Genomic DNA, 14417 nt, shown 5'->3' with positions numbered 1-14417 from the left:
CGAGGAATTTTAGTAATCGAGGTACTCGAATCATTCGAGGAATCGTTTCAGCCCTATTTCTGTTTTTAATGTTCTTTACACTATTAATGTTTATTGGTCTTTGAAAGGACAAACTTGCATTATTATCCCATTATCAAATCATTACCTGAGAAAATATCTCAAAACAACGATATTATCGTTTATCGCAATATTTGCTGGGACAATTTATCGTCCAGTAAAACATGTTATTGTGACAAGCCTAACTTCATTTATCATCTGAAAATGTAAAGAGTTTTACCAGCCTACCAAAACAAGGTCATCTGCATATAGTCAGACACAGCGGCAAAAGGAGCCGTTGTTGAAAGAACGCTGTAAAAACTTCAATTTAAAGTTTGCCATAAGTTATGTGGGTGCCTGGGTTAGACAAGTCGCATTGTAACTTATTTGTCCTAGCAAGAAAAAGCACCCTGAACACACCATCCACTTGGTAAACCTGTTACAAGTTGAAACAGACTTGAGACGGGGTAGGAGGTTCACTGCTCAGCAACACAGTGACACTAAACACGCAGCCAGAGCTACAAAACACGAGTTCTTCAAAGCATATCTGTGTGTTAGAATGGTCCAGTCAACATTAAGGTCTGAACCCATTTGAGAACCTGTGGCAAAACATGAAAATCAGCATTCAAATATGCTCTCTGTCCAATAGCATAAGCTATTTTCAAACTAACAGACAAGCATTATGTGCTTTGTGCTGAAGGTCTGCTCGTTAAGCCCGTCTCTCACATGTAGAAAAACTACAGATTCGTGGTTGTAACATGACAAAATGTGGTTCCTCCTTCCACTGGACATAAAACCAAGCCAGTAAAATGACTGAAGACTTATTTTCGTCAAAAGGAATTAGCAGAAGTGCGCAAACCTTTGACTTGTCGGCCACACCTGAAAGCCGTGGATTACTCACCGTCGGGGAACTCGGGGTGGCACAGCTGGAGGTCTTTGCATGTTCTGGCCGGGTTGTTTTGCGTGCCCATGGGGTATTTCATCCGTTCTATGTCCTGTTTGAGGTTGTTGAGAGAGCCAAAGATGTCCTCCATGCCTTCGCCGTAATCCGAAAAGGTGCCGGCGGCGTCCGACTGCATGTCACTGGAGCGCTTGGTCTTCTTGGGCGACTGAATGGGAAGGGGCTGGATGACCTCACCCGGTGGGCCCTGGTATCACACAGCGTGGCTAGGTTTACGACCCGGCCTTGTGTAGAGTTGATCGAAATAGAAGAAGAACTAAAGTCACTTACAGGAGGACCTGGAGGACCTATTGAACCAGTGTCTCCTTTTGGACCAGCGGGACCCTGGAGAGGAAAACAAAAGACATACGGAAGATGGATTATTCAACTGGTTTGAAAGCTAACTGGTAATACATATAGGCTACATGTAGCAGCTTAGTTTGTACTTACACTTGAACCCTTGGCTCCTTTCGGACCTTGAGGGCCCTGGGTCACAAGGGACAGAACAGGAGTTTGGTATTCTATACAGGAAATAAATATACATCCTATGAAATATAATACATACAGGTAGACCAGGGGGCCCAGGGGGACCAAGGGGACCAGCAGCTCCACTGATACCCTGAAACACAAAAAGATTGTCAATAGATACAAAATAAATTTCAGTCTGAGGCTTTTGTAATGAGAGCTGGAAACAAAACAAAACAAAACAAAAAACAAACTCTGGCATAAATGAAGAGGTTAAATGAATGTTAGTATTCATGAAAAGAAAGCAAATTAAATTCTAATATTGAGCCGTTTCCATTTGAATCAGTGAGGTCATTACCTTATCAAGAGAGGAATAATGAAACAGGACCTTCAATCCAATTCTAAAATTAAACGGGAATAAAACTCTTAAGCCCTTTAGTAAAATACAACATCTCGGCTTCTTACCACAGCAAAGAAAGGCAATACTTAGTTCAGTTTTACAGAAAGGTTCCTGTAAAACTGGACCAAGGCTGATGTTATACCAGACGTTTCACCTGCTTTTCAACAGTTATCACTGAAAACAGAACTTTTAATACGGCGGCGGCTTTGTAAGAACAAACTTGTAGCTTAGAGTGATCCGGTGTGTGAGGTCGCTTCTGAAAACATTTAATAAACTGAGAATAATCCCAGGCTTGTACATGGATGTTGCCTATAGACATTTCAGGAAGACTGTGAGAAGATTAAGGAAAAAAACAAACAAACATGTAATATTAAACTACTGAACTACAACTAGATACATTTTGCGACAGAGAAAATCGCAAGAATTGTAGCTTGAACAGTTCTAATCGGTGACTGAATGGTGAGAAACTCATCCTGTTTCCATCAGGCTATGCTACTGTGCTGACAACTCTTCGTTGTGGATGTTGTTACTGACTGAAGGCTCAAAGTTAGCTGATTCCAGACGCAGTTCAGACAAAACTGTGTTTTCTCCGAAATGTCCAGATGTGTCTGCAGTACTGCGAGAAGGTGAGAGAGAGCAAGACTTTTTCCAGCAGGTAAAAGAGAGGCTCAACACGACTAATAGCCTCTTTTGACTTTAATAATTCTAGCCACGCTAACCATGCTGTTTGCTAGCACTACCTTTATTCATTACTTATTTAAGATACAAATATAAATGTATTTTTTGAAATATGAATGATTAATGATTGCTCATAGCAGGACGGCCAGAAAAAGTAACACTGTTCCTAAATCTTCTGCTACTGCAGCTCCCAAAGAGAAATAATCAGCATCAACTAGAATTGGTACCGGGACGTCTAAGCTTTACAAAAACCAAAGCTCGGAAATTGGCCACAACATTTCGACTAGTGCTTCTGTAATAGTCCAACACATTCTGAAGACGGTCTAAAAACAGCGATGATGTCATCAGCTGCAGCCGAGAAGAAGTAGATAGAAAGTCTGAGAGTGGCTGCTGTAGGACTTAGATATGCAGCAGAGTTCAAACAGCAGTGACCGTGTCTCCACCTTTAGCCACAGCTGGAAGGGCGAACGGGATACAGGTAGTACGAGTTGAAGGCCAAGCTGCACTTACAGAGTCACCTTTGCCACCGGGAGTGCCCTGGGGTCCGGGAAGACCTCGATCTCCCTTCTCTCCTTGCTCTCCAGGGGGTCCAATCAAGCCGATCAAACCTGGGTGACCCTGCAGAGCGAAAAGACACACACACACACACACACACACACACACACACACACACACACACACACACACACACGAGACAGTCAAATCAAACGAGAAACAAAATAAAAATACCTGCAGTCTGAGTTGCTTTTCACAAGAGAGAGAGAGAGAGAAACACTAAGCGTGTTAACAGAGATGCCGCTTCGGCAACACGTATGAAAGAAAGTCGGTGGAAACGCAAAGGTCGTTTCACACCACAGATCCAAGGACTTTTGAAATAAGCAAGCTCCAGCCGGGTCCTGTGATTCAACTGCATTAGAGATGAAGACCACACACACACACACACACACACACACACTCAGATTCTGTTGTGTGCTTCCAAATAGTTTCTTTCAAGCCATCATGTCAGGGCGTTTGAGGCAATTTAGATAGAGTAATGTGCCCTGTCTGAATATCCTTAGCAGTTATTCTTCACCAACAAATGTGACAGTAGGAGCAAGGAAAATAGAAAGATTGGACAGATTGGAGTGATGCATCATATTCAGCTGCTTTTTCAATCCCATGAAAACATTTTCTTTTTCAGGGAAGGAGACAAAAAGAAAAAAGAAATAAAAGTCTTTCCTGAAGCCCTTTCGAAGAAAACATGGCAATTATTCTGAGATGATGCATAAAGTCCACAATGGTGTTCTGAACCAGGCTGCTACAGAGAGGTTTTTGTAAATAACATCTTAAGTTTAGGACGAGACAAGCTTACAAATGGATACAAGAAAATGGAGGAGAGAAAAAAAACAAAAAAAACGGACTCACCTTTTCACCTTTGGAGCCGGGGTCGCCTTTCAAGCCTGGCAGACCTGGTGGACCCTGCAGGACGAACACATTGAAATGTTACGATGAGAAAAAGGGGAAAAAAAAAAAAAAAAAAAAATCGATCGGAGCAATTAGGGAAAACACTCCGATGGAAAAGGTGTGGAGGAAAAAAGGAAAGCGTGACGAAAGACATTGAATAAAAAAAGGCTTTTCAGACAAGACAAATCCATAAAATGTGAGGTCAACGTGCGTTTTTATTGGGACTTTGTGGGTCCAAAAAGCTCACAGACGAGAGAGAGAGAGAAAGAGAGAGAGAGAGAGAACTGGTGGCAGGGATAAATCCAGACAGGCGAGAGACGACGGGACGGACTCTGAATACTTACCATCGGACCTGGTGGACCGTCCTGTCCTGAAGCACCGGGCAGCCCTTGTTCACCCTGTGAAAAACCATTCAATTGAAGAGAGCATCATGGGGCTGCTGTATTTTCACCGCTCTGCCATTGATTTCCTGTGTGCGACTCGATGATTAATAGCCCAAACAGGGAGGAAAAGTGTGCTGAAATAAACAAGTAAAACTAAAGTACAAGCCAAATGGGAGTATCGATTATTCCATGAAGTCTATCATCATGCCTTCGCGGTACTTTTATGTGTGTGTGTGTGTCTCAGTCGGCCTGTGAAAGTATTCACTGAACATTTTCATATTTTGTCATGTTCTGACCACAAACTTCACTGGATTTTGTTTGGGTTTTATGTGATGAACTAACCGAAGAGAAAGAGAAACGATACATTTGCATTGATTCTAATTGATTTATTTAGGGGCGCTGGGGTAAGTGGGGCTGAGTCCAAATGCCCAACACAGTTTTTACATTTTTACTTGTGAAAATGTTTTTATCAGGAAACACTTTATTTGAAGGGTGCGACATAATGCTGTCATTTGGTAAATGATGACACTTCTAATGCAAAGTTGACACTTTTAATGGACTTTTAATGCAAGTTTTAGTACAGCTTTGCGTTAAAAGTGTCATAAACATTCATGTTCATGATAGTGTCCTGTCAGTCTTATGCACACCCCTTCAAATAAAGTCCTACCCTTCAATTTCACAATTACTGTATGCTGCATTTTTGTCTGCAAGATAAAATCCCAGTATAACACACTGGAGTTTTCATTTAAAATGGAACAAATTGTAAAAAAATAAAATAAAAAAAATCAAGGCTTTGTAAGCCTGTAAACGGTGACGCACCACAGGGCCAGGGATTCCACGCAGACCCTCTGGACCGGGCTTTCCAGGAGGTCCTTGGGGTCCAACGGGTCCTGTTTTACCAGCTGGGCCCTCAGCGCCCGCTTCACCCTGCATGTGGATATAGAAAAAACAATCAAAACAGGACGCTAGACATGTACACAAATAATATTTTCATGTCTGATCTAACATTTGAAAGGACAGCCCAAAATCTAAACAAGCTGCTGGCATGTATTTAAATATGAATGTAGAGCAAAATAACAGGACATAAAGGAGCACTGTAGCCATCAACACAGCATGCGTGATGGCCTTAAAAAAACACACAAACAAAAAAAACTGCAAACCATAAACAACTCTGGTACTTTGTTGTCAACACAGTGTTTTTTTTTCCTTTCTTTTTTCATTTTATCAGAGTTCAGCCACAGCCTGCGCAGAGTTTAAAATAAATATGCAGTTTGCATACCCGGCAAGTGTCAACAAGTAAGCGAGGGTCTGAAATAATATGTGCTTGTGATGCTTTAAATAAGGCTCAGAGTGGGAACAAGAATAGCTGAATGCGTCCTGTAACATGGAGGAAAGTTACAGGAAATCAAGTCTGGGCTGAGAAGTGAGCAGAGACTACGACAACGCTCTCAACAGTTTTCACAGGACTTGCTGCCGCGGTTGCATTCAGCTGCACTGCTCTCCATCTTGTATCGTTTCCAGCTTTTTGTAGCAGCTGTTAAATTAATGAACAAAAGTACCGAAGGATCGCAAAAACTATCTTTAAGTATCAGACTCGAGTCGCTGTTTTTCTTTGGTCAGAGCAAAGAACATTTTACTGCAACATATGTTTATTTCCATGTAATCTGTCATGGAAGTTAAACTACACTAACATTTAATTCAGCTCAGGTGACTCTCGCCTGAAGCGTGCAGGGATTTTCTTACCTTGGCGCCCTTCTCTCCTTGCCGGCCCTCGGCTCCTAAAGCTCCAGGAGGTCCCTGAGGAGCCAGAGGAGAATGTTTTAGTTTCTCAACACGACAGTGTAAAACCCCAACATGCATGTAAGCAGACGGTCTTCTCAGATCTGTGACAGTGCAGTACAGTAGGTATGTTACTGTCCTGCAGCCAGTCTGCAGCTGCAGGTTACAGTCACGCAGGTTACAGTCACGCTTCAATAAAACTAAATCAGAATTGAGTGAAAAAAAGTGGATTAAAAACATAAAAAAATCAACCAACTGGTTTGCTATATGCTTTAGTCGTATTACAAAAATGAACAGATTTGATACATGGACACATAATCTATCTAAGGATCAAACACTAGAAATGCGTTTTATCTCAATTTCAGAATCTAACTCGAATGTTTTAAAAAGCAAAATAAAGCTTAATGTCTTTTTCTTTTTTATTAAGGCTCAATACTCCATGTAGCTGCTTTTAGCAACTGAAAAGCAGAGGAGAAAAAAAAACCAAGGCAAGTTTTTAATGCAGCACATTTCAGGAACAAGGCAGTTTAAAGTACAAAACATAAAATATCAGATAAAAAACAAAACAAAACAAACCCCAGGACGTTTATTACAAGAGATTTCATTGGACTGTCTCCTGAGCTTCCAAGTGTTTTGGTATTTTTACCTTCTTTATTATTAGATTTCTTTCTGACTATTTGTCCCAGTTGATAAATGCAAAGTAGCAACAGTCTTCAAGTAACCCGGTGACATCAAACATGCGCCGCTTCAGCTATGTCAAGATCCATCGGAGTGAGTGTCCTTTGTCCGCCCCACAGAAACACACAATCAAGCTGAGAGATTCAAACGGGAACGCACGGCCTTCTTCAATCACGCCGGCGTGGCCGCGTCTTCTCCCCCGGTCAGATTCTCTCTCCTGGCCTCGAGGATCCCTTTCAACTCCGCCTCTAGTCTCCATCTTCAAAACCGCCCTCCGCCATGATTCTGCTCTGATCTGGCCGACGGGCAGGCTGAGTGTTGTTGACTGAGAGCCCATAATGCGAGCTCTCTTCAGGTCTCGGAGCTTTCATCTTCTCCTGATTTGTACCTCTCACTGGTGGTGAAGAGGCAGGCTCTTCATCAGCACAAAGGACCGTTTCTGCCGCCGCGTGTCAAGACGACGGCGGCGCGTAAGGTGTGCTCTTCATGTCAAGGTTCCCCCCAAAAGCCCCCCCCTTTTTTTTTTTTTTTTTTTTTTTTTTTGGGTCGTCCTACTGGGTTTGTGCTTCAAATGCTGATTACCACAGTTTTCACTGGATAACATTTCTTCAGATAAAAAGTGCAGGACTGTCAGTAAAACTAGAAATAGAAATGCGCACGCGAGCTTGAGAAATTAAACGTGCCTCAAGAATCGTTTCGAAACACATAGTTGCTATGGGCAAAGTGAAGAGACAGCAGGAAATTCAAAAGGTAAAAAATTTAAAAAAATCTTAGAAATTACACATTCAAAGGACAGACTAGCAGAGGAGTACTGGTCACCTAAGACCTGTGTGTGATTACAAAATAGCTCCTTCCTCACTGTAATCCCCCCCAGCCGTTCAGGTGCTGCGTAAGTTTATACCATGATAATAAATGGAATACAGATTTCTGTCCACGCAATGGGGAAGCAATCAGCCTTGGTTAGAAAATGCAGCACATGCACATTTTCTCATTGGACCAAAAAAAAATGTCATTTTTATCTTTAACTTTGGTGAGTAACTTCTTCTTCTTCTTCTGTATTTTTTTTTTTGTACAAACATGGAAAATAAGCTGCAAATATACATGAGAAAAAGTTGCTACTGTAGCAACTATGTCAACTTTCATCATAATGTTTGGATAGTTTGGTGAATTTACAAACTCAAATAATTTGTGAGATATACTGACACAATGGAGTGAGAATTAATAATCCAATAGATTTTAATATACTAGTGTCTTCCTGGTTGGTACAAGATTAAAACCAAGAGAAAGATAACTTTGCGGTCTTAAAAGTATAAAACCTAAATAAATGTCTGTTTCTTTTTTTCAAAAGCTAATAATGAATTTTAAAAAGGGGCTCTTGAGAAAAACGTTTACTTCTTCTGTAAGAAAGTGGGACTTCTAGATACTTCCGTTCACTAAAGAGCATATAAAGTATTGTGATGACTTTTCAAAATACATTTTTGCATCACAAGCAGTCATCCAACATTATCGCAGACGACTGGGCTCTTAGAGTTTTTAATTTCCTGTGTAGGTGCCATTAGGTCTCTAAAATAATATTTCTCCTAATTTGTTTTCAAAGATAAATGGAAATAAAATTTTGAGCTAATTAACTTATATTTGCGCTGAATATCTTACTTTGATCGTCATTAATGCCAAAAGATTTCTCTGCAACTTTTGGCAGACTTTTTTCATTTTTCTTGCTTTTATGTGTGTGGAAATCAACACCATCACCGCTACTAACAAAATTAAAAAGAAAAAAGTTAAAAAATGGCACCATAATGGCTTAAAGGTGGAGATCTGGTGGTGTTTCTGTCAGGAATCCCTCCTGATTGGTAGCACTGTGCTTGTTAGGGTACGTGTTAATTGGGGTGAGTCGCATCTGTTGACGTTTTAAGATCTGCTCTTCAAAGATGATTAAAAGCTTTAAACGGGACAGCGCCCACGTCACGTTAAATGACACACTGCGTGACAAGATGATTGTATCGCGATGAACACGTTCGCCAGTCAGAGCTTTTATTGTTTGTTTTTATTAGCTGTTGAATCTGCGCCTCTTTCCTAATCACCTCGTAACCACTTTGCAAGACGCGTCTCATGCTTCTGTTTTGCAGATGCTGTCCGGCAAAGCGGCCGCCGGATCAATAATGTGTCAGACTTGCTGCACATCTTTTTTCTTCTTTTTTTCCACTGAAACGATGACATAAACTCCATTTTCGCCCTCTTTTTGTGATCTTTTCCCTTCTTTCCCCCCCTTTTAGTAAGCCTTTCAATTTCTCACAAAGTGGAAGAAAAAAAAATGATTCATGATTTTCACATCCTGACATTCATTTCTTCGTGGGCTTTAAAAAAGCTTTACCTCACTGATAGCGTAACACCTTGACCCCATAAATCACCCACTTTGTTTTTGCCACTCTGCCTTTAATGAGAATGAATCTCTCCAGCTTTAGAGCCAAATTGGGTTGTTGAGTTGAAGTTGCTGCCAGACGAAGCAATATTCAACCGCTGGCTACGGGGGGTTGGCGTAAAACTGCCCACCGACGCGCGGCGAAATCATCTTTTTAATTAAAATATACGTTTTGTATTGTTTAACCAAAGAATTTACTGATCAGGAGAATCAACTTTTTAAGTATTAATAATTATGCAACTAGGTCGGTGTCTAGTCGAGACTTGAATGTGGCTGGAAGCACATTCAATGACGCACAGACACGACTTACTGGAAGGAAAAGAGCTAGAAGAGCCAAGGACTTACTCTCTTGCCAGGTGGGCCAGGTGGACCGGCCTCTCCAGAAGGACCCGGGGGTCCCTGAAAACAAGCGTGCAACAAAGACTGATGAGAGGGGTTCATGGATCATTAAATCACACAGCTCACTGGACAGTAACAGCTCAGTAACCCTGACACCGTCAATAACAGTACCTCGTACTTTGATAAATGGCTGCACTTCTTCATGCTGTTATTTTTCCAGTAAAGTGCAGGCAATGATAGCAGCTGTTCAAGATTTATGCTGGTCAGAAATTGACATCATTTGTGTATTTTTTTCCTACTAACAGCTTCCTAAAAAGATGGTTTAAGCTTTTGCCAAAAATGTATTTATTTATTTTTGCCTAAATCATCTTTTTACATTATTTTAGTATGAGAAGATGACTCCAAAGTTACAAATACACTTTAAAAAGGGATTTTGGAGGATGTGAAGTATTACCAATAAGACTATTTATATTTTAACCATGAAATATTCATCTAAACAGGGCTTTTAAGGTTACAGATCCTACCTAAACATTTTGGTTCAGTCAACTGTTAGCTTAACTGTGTGTGTAGCATCTGCCACAGAACCAGAAAACCAACAGGTTCATATATTTTTTAGATTACTTTATGACTTAAAATATCAACTTTGTACAAATAATAACTATTATCAGACTTGTGACTGAGAAGATTTCTGTGTTGGAGAAAAAATGTAGGTATGTATCTGGCTTTAGCTTGCTTAAAGACCATGCTTAATGCTAACGTCCAGTAAGCTGACTTTCCTGGACGTGAAGCAGTTGTTGGTGAGAAAATTATATATTTTTGTAGTTGCAGATTAAAAAGAAAACTTTTACAATTGATTTTAAGTTTGTTATTTAAATACCATTTTTAAATCAAATTAATAAATATGTTTTGTTCCTTTCAAAATGGAGGACAAACCAATGCCTTCAAGAAAGAAACAGAGAAAGGGCATTTTGATTCTAGATTGATACATTTTAAATGTTATATGTTTATTTTTGAACGATTGTTCTTCAATTTTGATAGTGAAATACAATAAAAATCATGTCAACTACATCACAGGAACCAAGGTTTGTCAGTAATGACCTTTTTCATAGTTTGCAACAAAGTAAAATGAATATTGTATTACAGTCACTTCTCAGAATACATTTTTACTATAATTATTATGTTTTCGTTTTTCTTTTTTTTTTGCAGCCTTGTAGGCGTCATTTCAAGCTGATTCAATAAAAGCTGTGATTTGTTATTTTTACACAACATGAGCTCATTGCTGTTTGCTTTTCTTTTTTAATTACACACAACAGATCTACAAAGTATGGATATTATTTTAATCTTTACCAAGAGTAGCCTTGTGATATCATGATGAGAAACTTCAGTAAATATACACAGTGAAAATTTGAGAGATAATTTGATTCCCGTGCGTCCTTATTATGGTTCTAAGTAACAGATATTATTCAATAATTCATTCATTCTAACTAATAAACAGTATTGATAACTTACAGGTTGACCGGGCTCACCATCCTCTCCTTTCTCTCCTGCTTCTCCATCAATACCCTGTAATTCATGCGCAGGTTAAAAAAAAAGGCTAAAAGAAATCAGCTTTTCATACAAAGCAAGCGGTGTGTTTTCATACTTACAGCGACACCTGGCTCTCCGGGGGGTCCTGGGTCTCCAGGGAACCCAACAGGTCCCTGTAAGAGAGGGAAAAAAAAGTTAAAAAGAGTTAAAAAGAACACCAGAGGAACAGCTGCTGAGAAATAATTTCCTTGGAAACAGCATTTGGAATGTGGGAGGTAGTTTGGGTCGTGATTTCGTCCTGGCGTACTTGGTTACAACCTGTGAAGGTAATGTAATGAACTTAATGATGATGTTGCAAATCCAAGAGACCCCACTGCCTCCCATTACCATGCAGGCATAAAATCTAATCTCCCTCAATAAAAAGGCTTTTTAGCTCTTGAATATGAGACTGGGTAAAATGACCCACCTTTGAGGTGTGTGACTTTTTTTCTAAAGCAGCAGATTGTGCCTGAGCATGAGGAGCCACACTTTCACTGGCTTTAATAGCAAACCTGTCAGACTTACAGGGTTGCCCTTTGGACCATCGTCTCCAGGGGGTCCTTTGGCACCGGCGGGTCCAGCAGCTCCGGGGGGTCCGGCCTCTCCTTTCTCTCCTCTCTCACCTTTGGGTCCCTACAGTGACGGGGTATTTCTTATGTCAACATCAAAAGAAGCAGAGTTTTGTTTTTCTTTTTTTCAGTCTACATTAAACTCAGTGGAGGGAATAAAGAACCTGTGCAGGCAGAGACTGCTGACAGATATTGGATCTAAAGAAGATCTTGGACTGTTTCACAACGGGCAGCGACGGTCAACACTGCAGATATGAAATGAGTAGACAGGTCCGGATGTTTTATGGACTCAGAGACGACGGAGCTCAATAAATAAGGAACTTAACCTCCAAGCTGATATGAGCCGTTTAAAAAAATTTACATTATGGAACATTATATTTGTGAAAGTATAGAACCTCATCTTCTGCTTTTTGGCTATAATCCTAAAGTCTTTGTGTTACCAACAGAGATTAGCACGTTTTTATTTTATTTTTTTAAATGACCACTTGTACATCAGATTGTCCTTGCTGACTCTGACTCCTGCAGCAGCTTTTTGTCAGTCAGTTACTTCTGTTAAACTCACCATGATAACCAATAAAACCTACAAAACACTCTAAAGCTAATTAAAACCAGCCGAAGTAGGCAAACAAAAATTTACAACAAAATAAAACCAAACTGTAATGAATAACCCAAAACAATTATAACTCTGGTGTACATAGAGTTTGTTCTTCCCCCAAAGTAATTATTTTGCATGTAAAGTTTAAAGCTAACTTTAGATCTTGTCCGACAGAAACTACCACTTAGTTACAGCTACTAAGACCTGCTGCACAGTGACTGGTCCTCCTTCATGACCCTTCACACGTTTCACATTTGTGGACTGAAAGGCCACCAGAAGGCCTAATGCTGCTCCAGCTTTACTCCGCCTCCTTTTCCCACAGATATCTCCTCTACTTTCCACACTTTTCATTCTTATCATGTAAAATGTAGGTAAATGCAGAGTCTGAAAGGAGAGAACAGCAAGTTTACCATCTGAAGGTATTGCCCTCCACCTGTCCCTCGTTTTCTACCTTTTCAATCTGCTGTTGTACCTCTTTAACTTCTCTGAAATTTCCATCTAGCAACAACAAAAGCCAGACAAAATAAATAAACATCTTCCAATAATTTGCAATGAACAAAAGATTCAGCCTAACAGGAGTATGTACTCAGAAATTGGTGTTTGGATTAGATTTTTTTCCCTCTTAAACATAGTTCTTTAAATCGGATCCATCAGACAACGCTTCCTGTTAATTACGCCTTAAGAGTCTGGAAGGAGGCTCATTTTGGTAGGACGTGTCCACAAGCTGTGCAGAGCGCCGGAGCCACGCTGAGATGATCCAACCGTCTGAATGCGAGTAGCAATTACTTCTATTGTGACGGACGCACAGCAGCCCTCCCTCTCATGAGATTGTGTGCTGCTTCATGTCCGCCCTCAAGCTATGCAGAATATTCAATCTGGGACACCCGACCGACCCGAAAACAACCGCAGAGCCGCGTGTACGGCAGACGAGTGGTCTGAACCGAGAGCCTGTGGCATGAACCGAAACGTCTGCGTGAAAATGTAGGACGGCGCTATTGGACGTATTCGTCTCGTCAGAGGGGCACAGCAAAAGGCGGTGTATGCTTACCCCAGTTCCAGGCTCTCCAGGTGGTCCCGGGTTTCCAGCCTCCCCTTGTTCGCCCTGTGGTTAGATAAATGTCAGCGTCTCAACAGGTAAACATTCAAGCTGGTGCATGGAGAGTCCTCAAATTCAGACGAAACTTTGGGGTAAAAGTCTGCGCTTTTAATGATAAATATTATGGAAAAAACTTATTTTGTTCTGCTTGTACCCATGACCTAGTTCTTTCGGTCATGACTCAAAGCTCATAACCATAGATGAACGTAGACTGACTGGTAAATCGAGAGCTTCGCTTCTTGACTCAGCTCTCTCTTCGTCGTCTTTGAAATTATAATTATATAGAAAAATCCAGGAGTTTCAACTTGACATTTATGGAATGTGCTATGAAAAGTTTGGACACCCCTGCATTAAAGCGAGCGCAGAATTTTATGTCCATGTCACATGACGACATTTTCAGATAAAACACCCTGCAGGGCCCTGGTGGGGCCTTACCTTCTCACCCACAGATCCCATGGGGCCCACACCTCCTGGAGGACCTTGAGGACCCTAAAAAGACACAGAAAAAGATCAGTTTGGAATCATGATACAACACATGAGCTACTACTGATTAGACTTCCTGCAAGTTGCTATAAATTCATTTAAGCTATATATTTTTAAGGCTGTTAGGACTTAAATTTAAGAAAATGTTAAATTATGAAAGCTGCTCTAATAATTTGCTTGACTAACTTGCTTATTAAGATGCAATGAGCTGCCATGGCAGCTCATTGCATCTTTCACACAGTATAGAACCGTGGCAACACTTCTCGATTTTAGCTAACTAATAAAATCCCCGTTTTTTTTAATTAGAACCTTATTAAAAATACACGCTGCCTTTCACGAAGGAGCCCTCAGTGGATCAGAAAACAAGAACTTATTGACTTCTTTTCCCCAAACAAACAGCAAGGAGTGGATTTTAGTTTTTTTGCAGGCTTGAGGTAAACGCTGATGGATTTTATGATAAATTTCTGTCGTTTTGCTGCTCTGCATCACGACCCTTGTCGTTTTTTTTTTTTTTTGGGGGGGGGGGGGTGGGTGTGTTAAAAAAAAAA

General features: G+C 40.6%; 1 protein-coding gene across 5 annotated transcripts in view; it reads right to left on the bottom strand.

Moving 5' to 3' along the window:
• Window positions 1–924: 924 nt before the first annotated feature.
• The window catches only part of col11a1a (collagen, type XI, alpha 1a), a 106214-nt gene continuing 92721 nt past the window's right edge, over window positions 925–14417 (bottom strand). For all 5 annotated transcript variants that reach the window (XM_015056928.1, XM_015056929.1, XM_015056930.1 and 2 more), the window contains 15 exons: window positions 13822–13875; window positions 13339–13392; window positions 11652–11759; window positions 11207–11260; window positions 11070–11123; window positions 9567–9620; window positions 6089–6142; window positions 5165–5272; window positions 4307–4360; window positions 3924–3977; window positions 3030–3137; window positions 1542–1595; window positions 1427–1462; window positions 1268–1321; window positions 925–1184 (listed from right to left, as the gene is read on the bottom strand). In XM_015056928.1, the coding sequence (XP_014912414.1) occupies window positions 930–1184; window positions 1268–1321; window positions 1427–1462; window positions 1542–1595; window positions 3030–3137; window positions 3924–3977; window positions 4307–4360; window positions 5165–5272; window positions 6089–6142; window positions 9567–9620; window positions 11070–11123; window positions 11207–11260; window positions 11652–11759; window positions 13339–13392; window positions 13822–13875 (1155 nt within the window). In that variant the 3' untranslated portion in view covers window positions 925–929. The remainder of the gene's footprint in view (window positions 1185–1267; window positions 1322–1426; window positions 1463–1541; window positions 1596–3029; window positions 3138–3923; window positions 3978–4306; window positions 4361–5164; window positions 5273–6088; window positions 6143–9566; window positions 9621–11069; window positions 11124–11206; window positions 11261–11651; window positions 11760–13338; window positions 13393–13821; window positions 13876–14417) is intronic.

The sequence above is a fragment of the Poecilia latipinna genome, unplaced genomic scaffold (genome assembly GCF_001443285.1).
Source record: "Poecilia latipinna isolate Pla-1442-1.1 unplaced genomic scaffold, P_latipinna-1.0 Scaffold1418, whole genome shotgun sequence".
Taxonomy (NCBI): domain Eukaryota; kingdom Metazoa; phylum Chordata; class Actinopteri; order Cyprinodontiformes; family Poeciliidae; genus Poecilia; species Poecilia latipinna.
The sequence above is the reverse complement of the archived record's forward strand: the minus strand, read 5'-3'. Positions and strand labels throughout refer to the sequence as shown.